Here is a 14367-nt window from a genome sequence, read left to right on the forward strand (position 1 = left end):
TTTAAAAAAAAAAAAAAAAAAAAAAAAGAGATGTCTATTAAGTATCCAAGTGGAAATGGAGAGCAGACAGTGGTACATCCAGGTGTGGAGGCACTCGTGGATGGCACTGAAAGCTGAGGCTGGAGGAGCCCATCTAGGGAAGTGCTGGCCAATGCAACTCTCTGCCACAATGGACAATGTCCCCTATCTGTGCTGTCCAATATGGCGGCCACTAGGTGTGTATTACCATGTAGCAAGTGGGACCGATGAACTGAAATATACATCTTATTTAATCTTAATCAATTTCAATTTAAACAGCCCACTGGCTAGTGGCTGCCATATTGGGTAGAGCAGATCCAAAGGTTAGCTTGAAGGCTGGCAAGTTAGCTCACTTGGTTAGAGCATGGAGCTGGTAACACCAAGGTCAAGGATTCAGGTCCCCTTACCAGCCAGCTGTCAAAACAAAACAAAAGTTAGGTTAGATAGAGAAGAGGCCCCAGGCCTGAGCCCTGGGATAGACCAACTTGTAGTGGTCAGGAAAAGGACAGAGCCCGCAAAGAAGACTAAGGGGCAGCCAGAGAGGACACAATGATGTTCTAGAAGCCAGGGGCAGAAAGTCAAGTAAGATGCAGGCTGAAGATTAACCACTGGATTTGCGAGGTCAAGGTTCCTAGCCACCTTAGAAGGAGCAAGGGCAGGGTCTGATCTGAGTGAGTGGAGGAAACAGGAGGGTGGAGGCAGGAGACTGAGTGTGGTCCACGTGGACCTGGAGACTTGAAGCTGTACCAGCTGGATTGGCCGGGAGAGGCTCCTCTGGCAACCAGTCAGCATTGGCCTGATTCTCTGGGATCTTGGGCACCTCTGGATCTTGGGCAAAGGGGCCGACTCTGTGTCCAGAAAACCCGGTTCTAAGGCTAGAGAATTGTCCTGCATGACAGCGGGCCCAAGCTTGTTCTGGTAGTTTGACCTTCATCTGCTCCATTCTCAGGACCCTGGTTGCCAGGGTATGAGCTGTCCTAGCAACAGCCCTGGTGGGGTGCTGATGCCCGAGGGCCACCACTGGAGACCTATGTTACCTTTCCTCCGATACCAGACCCCACATCAGCCCAAAATTCCTTCACCAGCTGGATCCTCAGGAACCTGCCCCACCCTTTCCTCAGTGTATGAGCTGTCCTAGCAACAGCCCTGGTGGGGTGCTGATGCCCGAGGGCCACCACTGGAGACCCATGTTACCTGTCCTCTGATACCAGACCCCACATCAGCCCAAAATTCCTTCACCAACTGGATCCTCAGGAACCTGCCCCACCCTTTCCTCAGTGTCCCAAGATGCCTTGTTGTCTCCTCCCCTTCAGATATCAACAGCGATGGCGTCCTGGATGAGCAGGAGCTGGAGGCCCTCTTCACCAAGGAGGTGAGAGTCTTGGAAGCCTTGGGTGTAAGGGATGCCCAGATCAGTCACGTGTTCCCTCAGGGAACCTAGTGGTCCCCTTAGAGACCCCTGGATGGGAGTTCAGGGAAAACTGCAACTCATAGCAGCCTCTGGGGGAAAGAGAGGCTGCCACAAGTGGCGGCATGCCCCATGGGATGCTGGGAGTTGAAGTCGTCTGGTCGCGTCTGTAAGGAGTGGGGGAGCCTGGGCAGAGGGTTGCCCTGCACCTCTCCGTACTTCCTGCCTCTCGCTTGACCCTGCAGCTGGAGAAGGTGTATGACCCAAAGAACGAGGAGGACGACATGCGGGAGATGGAAGAGGAGCGGCTGCGCATGCGGGAGCACGTGATGAAGAATGTGAGGGGGGTGGGGGGAGTGCGGGAGTGGGGGAGGGCTCAGCCCCCAGCCGTGTCACTTATCCTTATCCTTATCTGACTCCCTAGGTGGACACCAACCAGGACCGCCTTGTGACCCTGGAGGAGTTCCTTGCATCCACTCAGAGGAAGGAGTTTGGGGACACTGGGGAGGGCTGGGAGGTGAGGATATGGGGGATACTCTCCTGAACATCTCTATTCCCCAGCCCCAACCTTTCTTCCATGGTCTCTGGCTACTTCTCTTTCTCTCTGGATCTCTGGACACCCACCCTGGGTCTCAGCTCCCTCTCTCTCTAGGTCTCTGTTCTGCCCTGTCTCTAGGTCTTTACCCCACTCTCTGCCTGGCGCTGAGGTCTCCTCCACCCACACACATGGCCCAGGCTTCCCAGCCTCCTCTAAACCTCTAATAGCAGAGCCCTCTCCAACATGGTGTATCAAAGCTGGAGTTAGCCCTGCTGATGTCCCCTGTCCCCTGCAGACAGTGGAGATGCACCCTGCCTACACGGAGGAAGAGCTGAGGCATTTCGAGGAGGAGCTGGCTGCCCGGGAGGCAGAGCTGAATGCCAAGGCCCAGCGGCTCAGCCAAGAGACAGAGGCTCTAGGACGGTCTCAGGGCCGCCTGGAGGTCCAGAAGAGAGAGCTGCAGCAGGTGAGCAGCCCGAGAAGCCGGGTGCATCTTCTGCATCTCTGGTTGTCCTTGTCCTTGTCCACATGGGTGTCCAGAGGCTGGGAAGGCCTATAGCCACTGGGTTAATCACTGGTAGATCCTCAGGCAGTAACCACCACCTTGAGTAAGGGCAGATGTTCTCCCATACCTGACAGCTCTGTGTCTGCCATGTTGGATAAGGGCAATGAGGTTATAAGTGGGGGAGGGGGAAAGGCCAAGAAGGGAGAAGAGTAGACTCAGCCAGGGTTCAGCGAGGGCTTCCCTGCCCAAGGCGGGACACAGGCCGTGACAGGACAGGGAGAACTGGATCCTTAACTAGTATGAAGCCCAGCTCTCAATGAGAAAGAGGAAAACTGAGGTTCATAGAAAAGGGACTGGCCCATGACCACCTAACGTGCTGCTGTGGAATCTCAGTTGGGGGACTGAGACCTGAGCGTCTTGGAATGCCAGCGTCATACCCTCTTGTCTGTGTGACCCCACTTCCTGCAGGCCGTCCTGCATATGGAGCAGAGGAAACAGCAGCAGCAGCAGCAGGGCCACAGCGCCCCAGCCTCCAACTCTGAGGGACAGCTCAAGTTCCACCCAGACACAGGTGCTGCCCCTGGGCTCAGGGAGGGGGGCTGGGGGCACGGTCTCCTGGGTCTGAGGGAGGAGCAGCTGGGATATCTAATGCCATCATTCCCTCATTTCATGTCCAGATGATGCACCTGTGCCAGCTCCAGCTGGTGACCAGAAGGATGTGGACGCTTCAGTAAGGAAGGTTCCTGAACAGCCTCCTGTGGTGCCCCAGCTGGATTCCCAGCACCTGTGATCCTTCAGGGACCCCAGCCCTCCTGGTTCCTACAGAGGCACCTGATAGGAGCTGGATGAAGTGTCACAATCAGCCTTCCATGGGGGCCAGCAACATGTGTGGCCTCCTGGAAGAGGGAGGACAGGGTGGCATTTCACACATTGCTGCTCAGGCCCGGTGTCTGCCTGTCTCCATTTTCATGGCCTCCAAGTCTGTGGTCCTTTCTCTTTGTCCCCCTTCAAAGGGCCTGCCTTCTCTTGTGTCCAGTGGGGTGCTCACTGGATCAGCTTAACTTAGGGAAGCCCCCTTCCTCCCTCCCTCCCTCCCAAGAGGGTCTGCTCTGTGCCTGCCTTCCTAGATAGTTTGGTTTCAGCCACCCCAGGTGTGGCTGCTCCAGCATCCTGTGTCACTACAGCTTCTGGAATTCTTCCTGCTGCTCTGGGCCCAGATTCTGTTTGTTTGGGGGGACTTGGAGTGGTCCCTTGAGACCTTCTATCTTTTGTGGGACCAGTGATGCCTCAAAGACGGTGTCCTCTCCATAGCTGGGTGCTGAGGGGCAGGGGATCTTCAGAATAGCTGGTCAGCTCTGATTCCAGGAGCCCAGACTCCCTGAGCCCCTAGCTTCCAGCCACCTCATCACCAGCCTCCTGTCTAACTTCTGGCCTCTATCCCCGTCCCCACACACCCCAGGATATCCTGGAACTGACCCCCGTCCCCCCTAGGACCAGGCCCCAGCCCCTTAGCCTCAGGTGGAAGGCTCTGAAGGTCGACTCCACCCGCCTTGCTGGTCTCATTCACACTGCTCCATGTCCTGCTCTGTGCTCCAGTTCCATCTAAATAAACTTTCTGGAACAAATACATGCCTCCATGTCTGTGTGTATATACTTGTGCCCTCTGAAAACCCATCTCTACATCACCTGCCAAAATCCTCATCTTTTAAGATTCAGTTCAAACATCACTTCTGAGAGGCTGAGTCCTGGCATGTATCTGTCTGCTCCTGAAGAACCTGCTGCCTTCACATACGATCCCTTCTGCCACAAGGACAGAAAACCTAACCTGTGATTGAACAAAAAAAAAAAGTATTATCAGCCCAAAACAAGAAGTCCCAAGGCAGGATGGCTTTAGGCCTGTCAGGTAACCAGATTCTCCCATCTCCTAGATATGCTATGGTCGGTATGGGGGCTGTACTCCCCTCATGGTCCCAAGGTGGCTGCAGCTGCTCCAGATGTCACACACATCTGCACCAATATCCAGGGAAGGAAGAGGCCACATCCTGTCCTGAGCATTGTCATAATTGGGACGAAATCTATCCTGAAAGCCCCCTCCCCCTGCAGCTCTCCCCTTATGTCTGCTCGTGTCCCCTTGGCCACAAGGCACAGGTGATGGCCATGTGTCCACCAAGGTGGCATCTGCCAGTGGTGATTCATCCTCACTAGAGATGGGGCACTTTCCTTGGACCAAATCGGGGTCTGGGAAAAAGGAAGAGGGGAGTATTTGGTTAAGTGAAATTCTGTTTAATTAAGTCTTATCAGAAATACCAGATTATAGGGGCTGGCCGTGGCTCACTCGGGAGAGAGTGGTGCTGACAACACCAAGTCAAGGGTTGGGATCCTCTTACCAGTCATCTTTAAAAAGAAAGAAAGAAAGAAAGACCAAATTATATTTTATTTATTATATCTTAGCTTTATGCATGTGGGAGAACAAGCAAGAGTCTATCATCTTTTGGCTTAAAGAAAAGAGACAACTATTGATACCTCTTATCAAAGAAGGATGTCAATGTAGATATTTCCCTAGGAAATAGGAACTATTACTATCCCAGTTTTACAGACAAGGAAACTGAGGCACAGAGTAGTCAAGTAACTTGTTCAAGGTTACACAGCTATAGGATTTACAGGCTTTTTTTTTAGTAGTCTCTGGAGATTGGGTTCAGGAACAGGTTCAGGACATGGTATATACTATGCTTTTCTCTGCACCTTTGAAGAGAAAAGAAACTTTTCTCCCCCTTATCTGGCTGAGGCAATTTTGAAGAACAGAAGGGGCTATAGATTCAACGCCAAATGCACGGATTTTATTGAGAATCAAAGAGAAATAAGTCATGCCTGAGGAGCCCAGAACATTCATTATGGACCAGAGAAGGGCAGAGCAGAAGTTTGATTTTTGTTTTTCTAAATGGGGTATGGCCGCAGTGGTATGCTGGAGCTGGTTCACACCAGCTTGCAAGAGCCCATTGTTAAATTTTCAGGAATTTTACAAGCTATTAAATCAGTGGTGTCTTTTCAATAGCAATGGCCTCCTGATTTGTTGACTTCACTACAGGTGAATAATAATGGAAGCCACATTTTAAAACACCCTTTCTGTGATAGACTGAATAATGGCTTCCCAAAGATTTTCATGTCCTAACCCGCAGAATCTGTGAATACACGAGTTCACATGGCAAACAAATCTTGCAGATGTGATCAAGTGAAGGGTCTTGAGATGAGGAGATGATCCCGGATTACCAGGACAGGCCCAGTATAATCTCAAGGGTCTCTATAAAAGGGAAGCAAAGGGGGCTGCTGGTTAGCTCAGTTGGTTGGAGGGCAGTATCATAACACCAAGGTTCAGATCCCGGTACTGGCCAGCCACCCCACCCCCCAAAAAAACAGAGGGAGTCCACGGGATAACAGTAAGTAAAGGTGATGTGACAACAAAAAGTCACAGTGAGGCGGAGCCATGAGCCACAGAATGCGGGTGTCCTCTAGAGCTGAAGAAAGCAAGGAAGCAGGTCTCTCCTGGAGCCTCCAGAAGGGACCAGCCCTGCTGATACCTTGATCTTAGCCCAGTGAGACCCATTTTAAGCATCTGACTTCGAGAATTCTAAGAGAATATATTGGTGTGTTTTTAAGCCACTGTGTTTGTGGTCATTTGTGACAGCAGCCAGAGGGAACTAATAGTCTTTATGCCGCCCTCTCTGTGTCTCTGACCTCCTTCCTCCCTTCTCTGAGTCTTCATTCATCAAACACTACGCCCTTCCCCACGTGTCACCTCTCCTTTTTCATGGCCAGAGTCTCCCTCACCCACTGCTCTCTGGCACCCCCGTTCCAACCAAACTCCCCTCTGAAGAGCCCAGTCACCTCCTCACTAGCTAGACCACAGTGCCTTGTGTTCAGGTCTGGTGGGACCTGCCTTCCAGAGACTTCCAGCGCTGGGGGCCTCTCCTATCTCTTGAACTTGTCTTTCCTCTGGGCTCCCCAACGGCCAGCTCTCCTGGTTTTCATCCCCACGCCCCAAACCCTCCAGCCTTTCGAAGGCTCCAAATTGGATTATGACTCTTCTTCTTCTCCACTCCTCCTCCCAGTCTCCCATCTCGGAATGCCCGTAACCCACCCATTACTGAGCCGACCTGGGTCCGGTCTTTGCCCTCCATCCTTTTCAGCTCCCAGCCCATTAGTCCCCAGCCCGGCAGCTCACCAGTACAGGGATCAAAACCGGGACCCTGGCTCTTTTTTATTTTTAACTCACACATTATAGTCGTACACATGTATGTGCAATGGCCAAAGTCAACACGTAATATGGACTGATCGGTCTAGAGGCTGCCTGCATTCCTCGGCTCGTGGCTCCTTCCTCCATCTTCAAAGCCGGCAGCGTGGCGTCTTCAAATCTCTCTCACTCTTTTTCGTCATTGCATCTCCTTGTCTGATTCTGACCCTCCTGCCTTCTCATAAAGACTCTTGTAATTACATTGATCCCACCAGATAATCCCGGATAATCGGGAGAGAGGAGAAAAGGAAGGAAAGCAGAGAGGAGGGAAGGAGGAATGAAAGAGGTAAGAACTACGTCCGGCCTGTGTTCTGCATGAGAATCACCTGCACTTCCTACAGGAAGCTCTCTGGGCATCACCTCAGCCATCTCTCCATTTATTTATTCATTTGTTCATTCATTTATTCAGTCACCGAGTGCCTGTAATGTACCAGGCATTGTTCTGGGGTACAGCAGTAAACAAAACGAAATCCTGCCCTCATGGGACTTGCATTCTGTTGAAGTAGAAAAAAAAAGATAAACAAATAGATATATATTAAACATGTCGCTACGTATGGGACGTTACACGGCCACCTTTGCTAGCCCTTCAGGCTGGTTTCGGTGCCTCCCCAAGGCTCCTACGATGCCTGGGTTACCTTCATTATTAGATCCATTTCCCTGGTTTGGCCCTGTGAGTATCCACTTCTCTCCAGGTTGGAGGCCTCCCTGTGGGCAGGTCCACATCTGCTCACCTCTGCGTCTCCAGCATTGCCGAGCACGTGGTCAAGTCCAGAGGAAAAATGTTTGCTGAATGTATATGCAAGACATGTCAAGGTGGGCACTGCAACAGGAGCTGCCCCAGTTAGGTCTCGTCTCCACTGCTCCCAGCTGAAAACCCTTTAGTGTCCTCTCCAAGCCCAGCATGGCATCTCCCCTGCCTCCTTTCCCAGTCTCATCTTCATCACACTCACCCACTGTCTTTTTTCTTCAGCCATGTAGGCCTTTTTCAGTTCTTAGAACATACCTAGCTCTTTCCCACCCCCGAGCCTTTGCTGGTGCTGTTCCCTCTGCCACTGTTCCCTACACTCTTGGCCTGGTCAACTGCTGCTCATCCCTAAGCCTCAGGCCAGACTTCACTTTTCAGTGAAGCTTTCCTGATCTCTCCCAGGTCAAGTCAGGGCATCTGGTTTGAGGATCATAGTTCTCCAGCTGCTCCTTCAAAGCCATGATCACAATGTGTTTGGTAGTTACAAATATAGACAGTCCTCAACTTGCGATGGTTCAACTTAACCATATTTGACTTTACCATGGTGCGAAAGCAATACGCATTCGGTAGAAACCGTACTTCGAGTGCCCATACAACCATTCTGTTTTTCATTTTCAGTACAGTCTTTAGTAAATTACACGAGAAGCTGGCCAGTTAGCTCAGTTGGTTAGAGTGCAGCCGTATAACACCAAGGTCATGGGTTNCAGAGGAGTAGCCCACCCCCCCGACAAGAACAAAGTCACCTCTGTCCTGGAGCAACTCCTACCTCACCTCCTGCCTGACCTTTAATTCTAGTCCTAATCAACAATTATTTTGATCCTTTACGTTTAATCTGAAAATCATTTCGCTTTTGATCTGCATGCTCCCTATGCTGTGCACAGGTTTTTACACAATTCCTTTCTTCTTGGAATGTCTTGTTCCATAAGGAGCAGATGCTAATACTGTAAAGAGGGTTTAGAATGGACTGAGATAGGATTTGGGAGTCTCAAGGAAGACAATCCCCAAAACAGGGATCTAGGGAACAGGAGCCTTATATTTCGCAAGAATTCAAATTCTGCCTTTACCCCATGCTCTGGGTCTCTGTCCCCTTCTGACCTCCAAAACTCTAAGAGGATACATTGGTGTTGATATCTGGAGTCTTGCTGACACTGGAGAGACTGTCCCTCCCAAGGCGAGCCAAATGCTAGAGATAGTAAACTACCTACCCTACTTGTTTGTAAACCAGCCAACCCAGACTCCTCACCCCCAACCACCTGCTTTACCAGGGGCTCTTACATATTGGACTGCCAATATTCCCCTACCCTAATCACACCCAGGCCAGTGACCAGACTATTCAGGACAGCCTCTACGCCCCAGAGCCCGCTAATCATTCAAACTAGCCCATCTTAACCTGCTTACCCTGCTCCACGAGTTCATTCCTGCAGAACCACTAAGAAAGGTCTTGTCCACGATTTCCTCCCTCTCCCTCCCTCCATCTCCTGACTGATCCTGGTGTTGCCCCCGTGTCCCTGTGTGTGTGGCCTGCCCAGCACCACCCTAACCAGTCTCCCTCTGGTCCCCCCACCCCCTGCCCATCTCCGCCTCTTCCTTAGGAACTGTGAGTAACAAACTCTCTTTTCAATAGCAATGGCCTCCTGATTTGTTGACTTCACTACAGGTGAATAATAATGGAAGCCACATTTTAAAACACCCTTTCTGTGATAGACTGAATAATGGCTTCCCAAAGATTTTCATGTCCTAACCCGCAGAATCTGTGAATACACGAGTTCACATGGCAAACAAATCTTGCAGATGTGATCAAGTGAAGGGTCTTGAGATGAGGAGATGATCCCGGATTACCAGGACAGGCCCAGTATAATCTCAAGGGTCTCTATAAAAGGGAAGCAAAGGGGGCTGCTGGTTAGCTCAGTTGGTTGGAGGGCAGTATCATAACACCAAGGTTCAGATCCCGGTACTGGCCAGCCACCCCACCCCCCAAAAAAACAGAGGGAGTCCACGGGATAACAGTAAGTAAAGGTGATGTGACAACAAAAAGTCACAGTGAGGCGGAGCCATGAGCCACAGAATGCGGGTGTCCTCTAGAGCTGAAGAAAGCAAGGAAGCAGGTCTCTCCTGGAGCCTCCAGAAGGGACCAGCCCTGCTGATACCTTGATCTTAGCCCAGTGAGACCCATTTTAAGCATCTGACTTCGAGAATTCTAAGAGAATATATTGGTGTGTTTTTAAGCCACTGTGTTTGTGGTCATTTGTGACAGCAGCCAGAGGGAACTAATAGTCTTTATGCCGCCCTCTCTGTGTCTCTGACCTCCTTCCTCCCTTCTCTGAGTCTTCATTCATCAAACACTACGCCCTTCCCCACGTGTCACCTCTCCTTTTTCATGGCCAGAGTCTCCCTCACCCACTGCTCTCTGGCACCCCCGTTCCAACCAAACTCCCCTCTGAAGAGCCCAGTCACCTCCTCACTAGCTAGACCACAGTGCCTTGTGTTCAGGTCTGGTGGGACCTGCCTTCCAGAGACTTCCAGCGCTGGGGGCCTCTCCTATCTCTTGAACTTGTCTTTCCTCTGGGCTCCCCAACGGCCAGCTCTCCTGGTTTTCATCCCCACGCCCCAAACCCTCCAGCCTTTCGAAGGCTCCAAATTGGATTATGACTCTTCTTCTTCTCCACTCCTCCTCCCAGTCTCCCATCTCGGAATGCCCGTAACCCACCCATTACTGAGCCGACCTGGGTCCGGTCTTTGCCCTCCATCCTTTTCAGCTCCCAGCCCATTAGTCCCCAGCCCGGCAGCTCACCAGTACAGGGATCAAAACCGGGACCCTGGCTCTTTTTTATTTTTAACTCACACATTATAGTCGTACACATGTATGTGCAATGGCCAAAGTCAACACGTAATATGGACTGATCGGTCTAGAGGCTGCCTGCATTCCTCGGCTCGTGGCTCCTTCCTCCATCTTCAAAGCCGGCAGCGTGGCGTCTTCAAATCTCTCTCACTCTTTTTCGTCATTGCATGTCCTTGTCTGATTCTGACCCTCCTGCCTTCTCATAAAGACTCTTGTAATTACATTGATCCCNATGGGTTTATCAGGACATAGGCCCATAGTAAGTTGAAGAACATCCATATTCCCACTCTCTCCTTTCAGGCACATGATAGGATTATACCTACCCAATCTCATGAACTTGGACTTTATTGTGTGACTTGCTTTGTCCCATGAAATGTGAGCTTAAGTTTTTCTTGGAGACCAAAGCATTCAAAGCCAGTGCACATTGGCCACAGTCCCTTCCCCTGACCAGATTAGGAAAGCACATGGCAGCCTGGGTACCTGAGTGACTTTACTAAGAGAGTCCCCTGCCAATATTCACTGGGCATGTTGCCTTCAGTGAGAAATGAACCTTAGTTGTGTTAAGCCATGAGATTTTGGGGGCTGTTTGTTACTCCAATATTACCCAGCCTAATTTGACACAATTTCTAATTAAATAATTATTTATATAACTGTTTAATTTGCACCAATCAACCCACGGGATTTATAGCTGCGTTAAGACAGAGAAGTGTCTGTTTTCTGACACAATTTCTAATTAAATAATTATTTATATAACTGTTTAATTTGCACCAATCAACCCACTGGATTTATAGCTGCGTTAAGACAGAGAAGTGTCTGTTTTCTTTCTTTCTTTTCCTTTTCTATTTTTCTTTGGCAGCTGGCTGGTACAGGGATCACCCTGGACCTTGGTGTCATCAGCACCGCACTCTAACCGGTTGAACTAACCAGCCAGCCCTCTGTCTTGTATCTGATGTGTCCCCAGGACCTGGCACAGATTAGGTGCTCAATAAATATTAGTGTTCCCTGGAGAGAACTGTCTATTGAGTACATCTGGAAGCCCTTTCTGGAATTCCTGGCTATGAGCTTGCTGGGACAGGGCCTTCTCCCTTCCTTATCATTTCAGTATCTGCCCAGGTCTCTACGTGATGTTGCCAGCAAGTCCTGGGTGGTACTGGCATCCAAACTCACACAATTTGGTACCAAGCTCACAGTGGATTTGCCACACTTACTAAGCCACTGTTTTGCCAGTGCACGAAAGAGAGCAAGGAGCCGGTCCCTGTGCTGGAGCACAGCCCCACAGCGTGGCCGGCTGAGCCCTGGCCAAGCAGCCCTCTCCAGAAGACAGCAAGAAAATGTACTCCTCTGTATTTGCTGATCCTCTGCCTCTAAATTCCAGAGTGCATCAGCTCACGCCGCCAGGATTGACCCAAGCATGTTGTGTGTCGGTCTCCCCCACAAGTGTGTAAACCCCACACATGAATGGGGGGGGATGATTTAAACCAATGATAACAATAACAGCTAACGCTGACATCTCCCTTCGTGTGTGCTGGGACTGTGCTTAAGCACTTATTCATGTTCATCTCTGACCGACCTCGTAACGTCGTAACTGTTCTCAAATGTCACCACCTGCCCAGCCCTGCGTGCAGCCTCAGCCACTTTATTCTATATGCCCTCTGATAATACCCTGGCCCTCACTTGGGGGTCCCCAGAAATGCTGCTCCGTGCTTTACCCCTGGGGTTTGCCTCTCAGGGATAGAAGACCTGCTGGTGGAGGATTCCTGTCACAGGCCAGTGATTTTCTTTATTTAATTAAGTCAAATACAGCAAAACAGTTCAGTGCCTGGACTCTGGAGCCCACTGGCATATATATATATATATATATATATATATATATTTGCATATTCATTATTACAAATCATACTTATTCCTTATGCCCTTATCCATTCTCTCCCCATCCCTCTCTCCCCCTCTAATAGCCATATATTTGTTTCCTCCTTCTGATAGATTAACTGGCCCTCTGTTGATTTGTTGCCTGTATGATCCATCCACTGAACGCTGAGAGAGGTGTGTTCAGGTCCCCCACTGTCATACAGCAGATTCTTCTTCTATTACTCTGGAGTGTGCTTTGTGGAGAGAGAGGACTCTTCTTTTTTATTTTTTTGGGGGGTCTCCATGGGTGAAATGGTGTTTTCGGTGTGCTCTTTACCTGGTTGTGGCTGGGTTCGGCTTCCCCTGGCTCCATGCCTCAGGAANTGGTCAACTGCTGCTCATCCCTAAGCCTCAGGCCAGACTTCACTTTTCAGTGAAGCTTTCCCGATCTCTCCCAGGTCAAGTCAGGGCATCTGGTTTGAGGATCATAGTTCTCCAGCTGCTCCTTCAAAGCCATGAGCACAATGTGTTTGGTAGTTACAAATATAGACAGTCCTCAACTTGCGATGGTTCAACTTAACCATATTTGACTTTACCATGGTGCAAAAGCAATATGCATTCGGTAGAAACCGTAGCTCAAGTGCCCATACAACCATTCTGTTTTTCATTTCGGTACAGTCTTTAATAAATTACACGAGAAGCTGGCCAGTTAGCTCAGTTGGTTAGAGTGCAGCCGTATAACACCAAGGTCATGGGTTCAAAAAAAATATGAGGTATCAACACTTTTTTATTTATTTATTTATTTATTTATTTATTTATTTATTTATTTTTGTCTTTTTTGTGACTGATAAGGGGATCGCAACCCTTGGTGTGGTGTCTCCTGGCCAGTCCTATATAGGATCCAAACCCGCGGTGGGAGGGTCGCTGCACTCCCGAGTGCGCCACGGGGCTGGCCCTCAACACTTTTTTATAAAATAGGCTTGGTGTTAGATGATTTTGCCCAACTGTAGGTTAATGTAAGTGTTCTGGCACAATGAAAGTAGGCTAGGCTAAGCTATGATGTTTGGCAGCTTAGGTGTATTAAATGCATTTTTCACTTATAATATTTTCAATTTATAATGGTATATTAGTCCGTTTTGTGTTGCTATAACAGAAATACCTGAGACTGGGTAATTTATAAGGAAAAGAGTTTGTGGGCCGGCCCATGGCTCACTCAGGAGAGTGTGGTGCTCATAACACCAAGGCCCCGGGTTCGGATCCCATATAGGGATGGCCGGTTTGCTCACTGGCTGAGTGTGGTGCTGACAACACCAAGTCAAGGGTTAAGATCCCCTTACTGGTCATCTTTAAAAAATAAATAAATAAATAAATAAAATAAGGAAAAGAGTTTTGTTTGGCTTACAATTCTGGGACAGTTGCATCTAGTATGGGCCTCAGGCTGCTTCTACTCATGGCAGAAAGTGGCAGGCAGCCAGCAGGTACAAGCAGATCACATGGTGAGAGGGGAAGCAAGAGAGAGCGGAAGCAAGAGAGAAGGTGCCAGGATCTTATCAACAACCAGCTCTCGTGGGAACTAATAGAGCGGGAACTCACTCATTACTCCCCCCACCTAGGGAGAGCAGTAATCCATTCATGAGGGATCCACCCCCATGACTCAATCAGTTTCCAACACTGCCGCATCAGGGATCAAATTTCCACATGAGTGTTGGCAGCGACAACACATCCAAATTCCATCAAATGGGTTTATCAGGACATAATAACTTCGTATAGCATACATTATACGAAGTTATACGACTCCAGATGTCACACACATCTGCACCAATATCCAGGGAAGGAAGAGGCCACATCCTGTCCTGAGCATTGTCATAATTGGGACGAAATCTATCCTGAAAGCCCCCTCCCCCTGCAGCTCTCCCCTTATGTCTGCTCGTGTCCCCTTGGCCACAAGGCACAGGTGATGGCCATGTGTCCACCAAGGTGGCATCTGCCAGTGGTGATTCATCCTCACTAGAGATGGGGCACTTTCCTTGGACCAAATCGGGGTCTGGGAAAAAGGAAGAGGGGAGTATTTGGTTAAGTGAAATTCTGTTTAATTAAGTCTTATCAGAAATACCAGATTATAGGGGCTGGCCGTGGCTCACTCGGGAGAGAGTGGTGCTGACAACACCAAGTCAAGGG

The 14367-nt window shown here is 49.7% G+C and overlaps 1 protein-coding gene across 2 annotated transcripts in view; it reads left to right on the forward strand.

The window, feature by feature from the left end:
- The window catches only part of NUCB1 (nucleobindin 1), a 28037-nt gene extending 23939 nt beyond the window's left edge, over window positions 1-4098 (forward strand). For both annotated transcript variants that reach the window (XM_008569311.1, XM_008569310.1), the window contains exons 8-13: window positions 1332-1390; window positions 1672-1764; window positions 1851-1943; window positions 2260-2430; window positions 2938-3040; window positions 3147-4098. In XM_008569311.1, coding sequence (XP_008567533.1) covers window positions 1332-1390; window positions 1672-1764; window positions 1851-1943; window positions 2260-2430; window positions 2938-3040; window positions 3147-3259 — 632 coding nt within the window. In that variant the 3' untranslated portion in view covers window positions 3260-4098. The remainder of the gene's footprint in view (window positions 1-1331; window positions 1391-1671; window positions 1765-1850; window positions 1944-2259; window positions 2431-2937; window positions 3041-3146) is intronic.
- The last annotated feature ends 10269 nt before the right edge of the window (window positions 4099-14367 follow it).

Source organism: Galeopterus variegatus, unplaced genomic scaffold, assembly GCF_000696425.1.
Source record: "Galeopterus variegatus unplaced genomic scaffold, G_variegatus-3.0.2 Scaffold486, whole genome shotgun sequence".
Classification (NCBI taxonomy): Eukaryota; Metazoa; Chordata; class Mammalia; order Dermoptera; family Cynocephalidae; genus Galeopterus; species Galeopterus variegatus.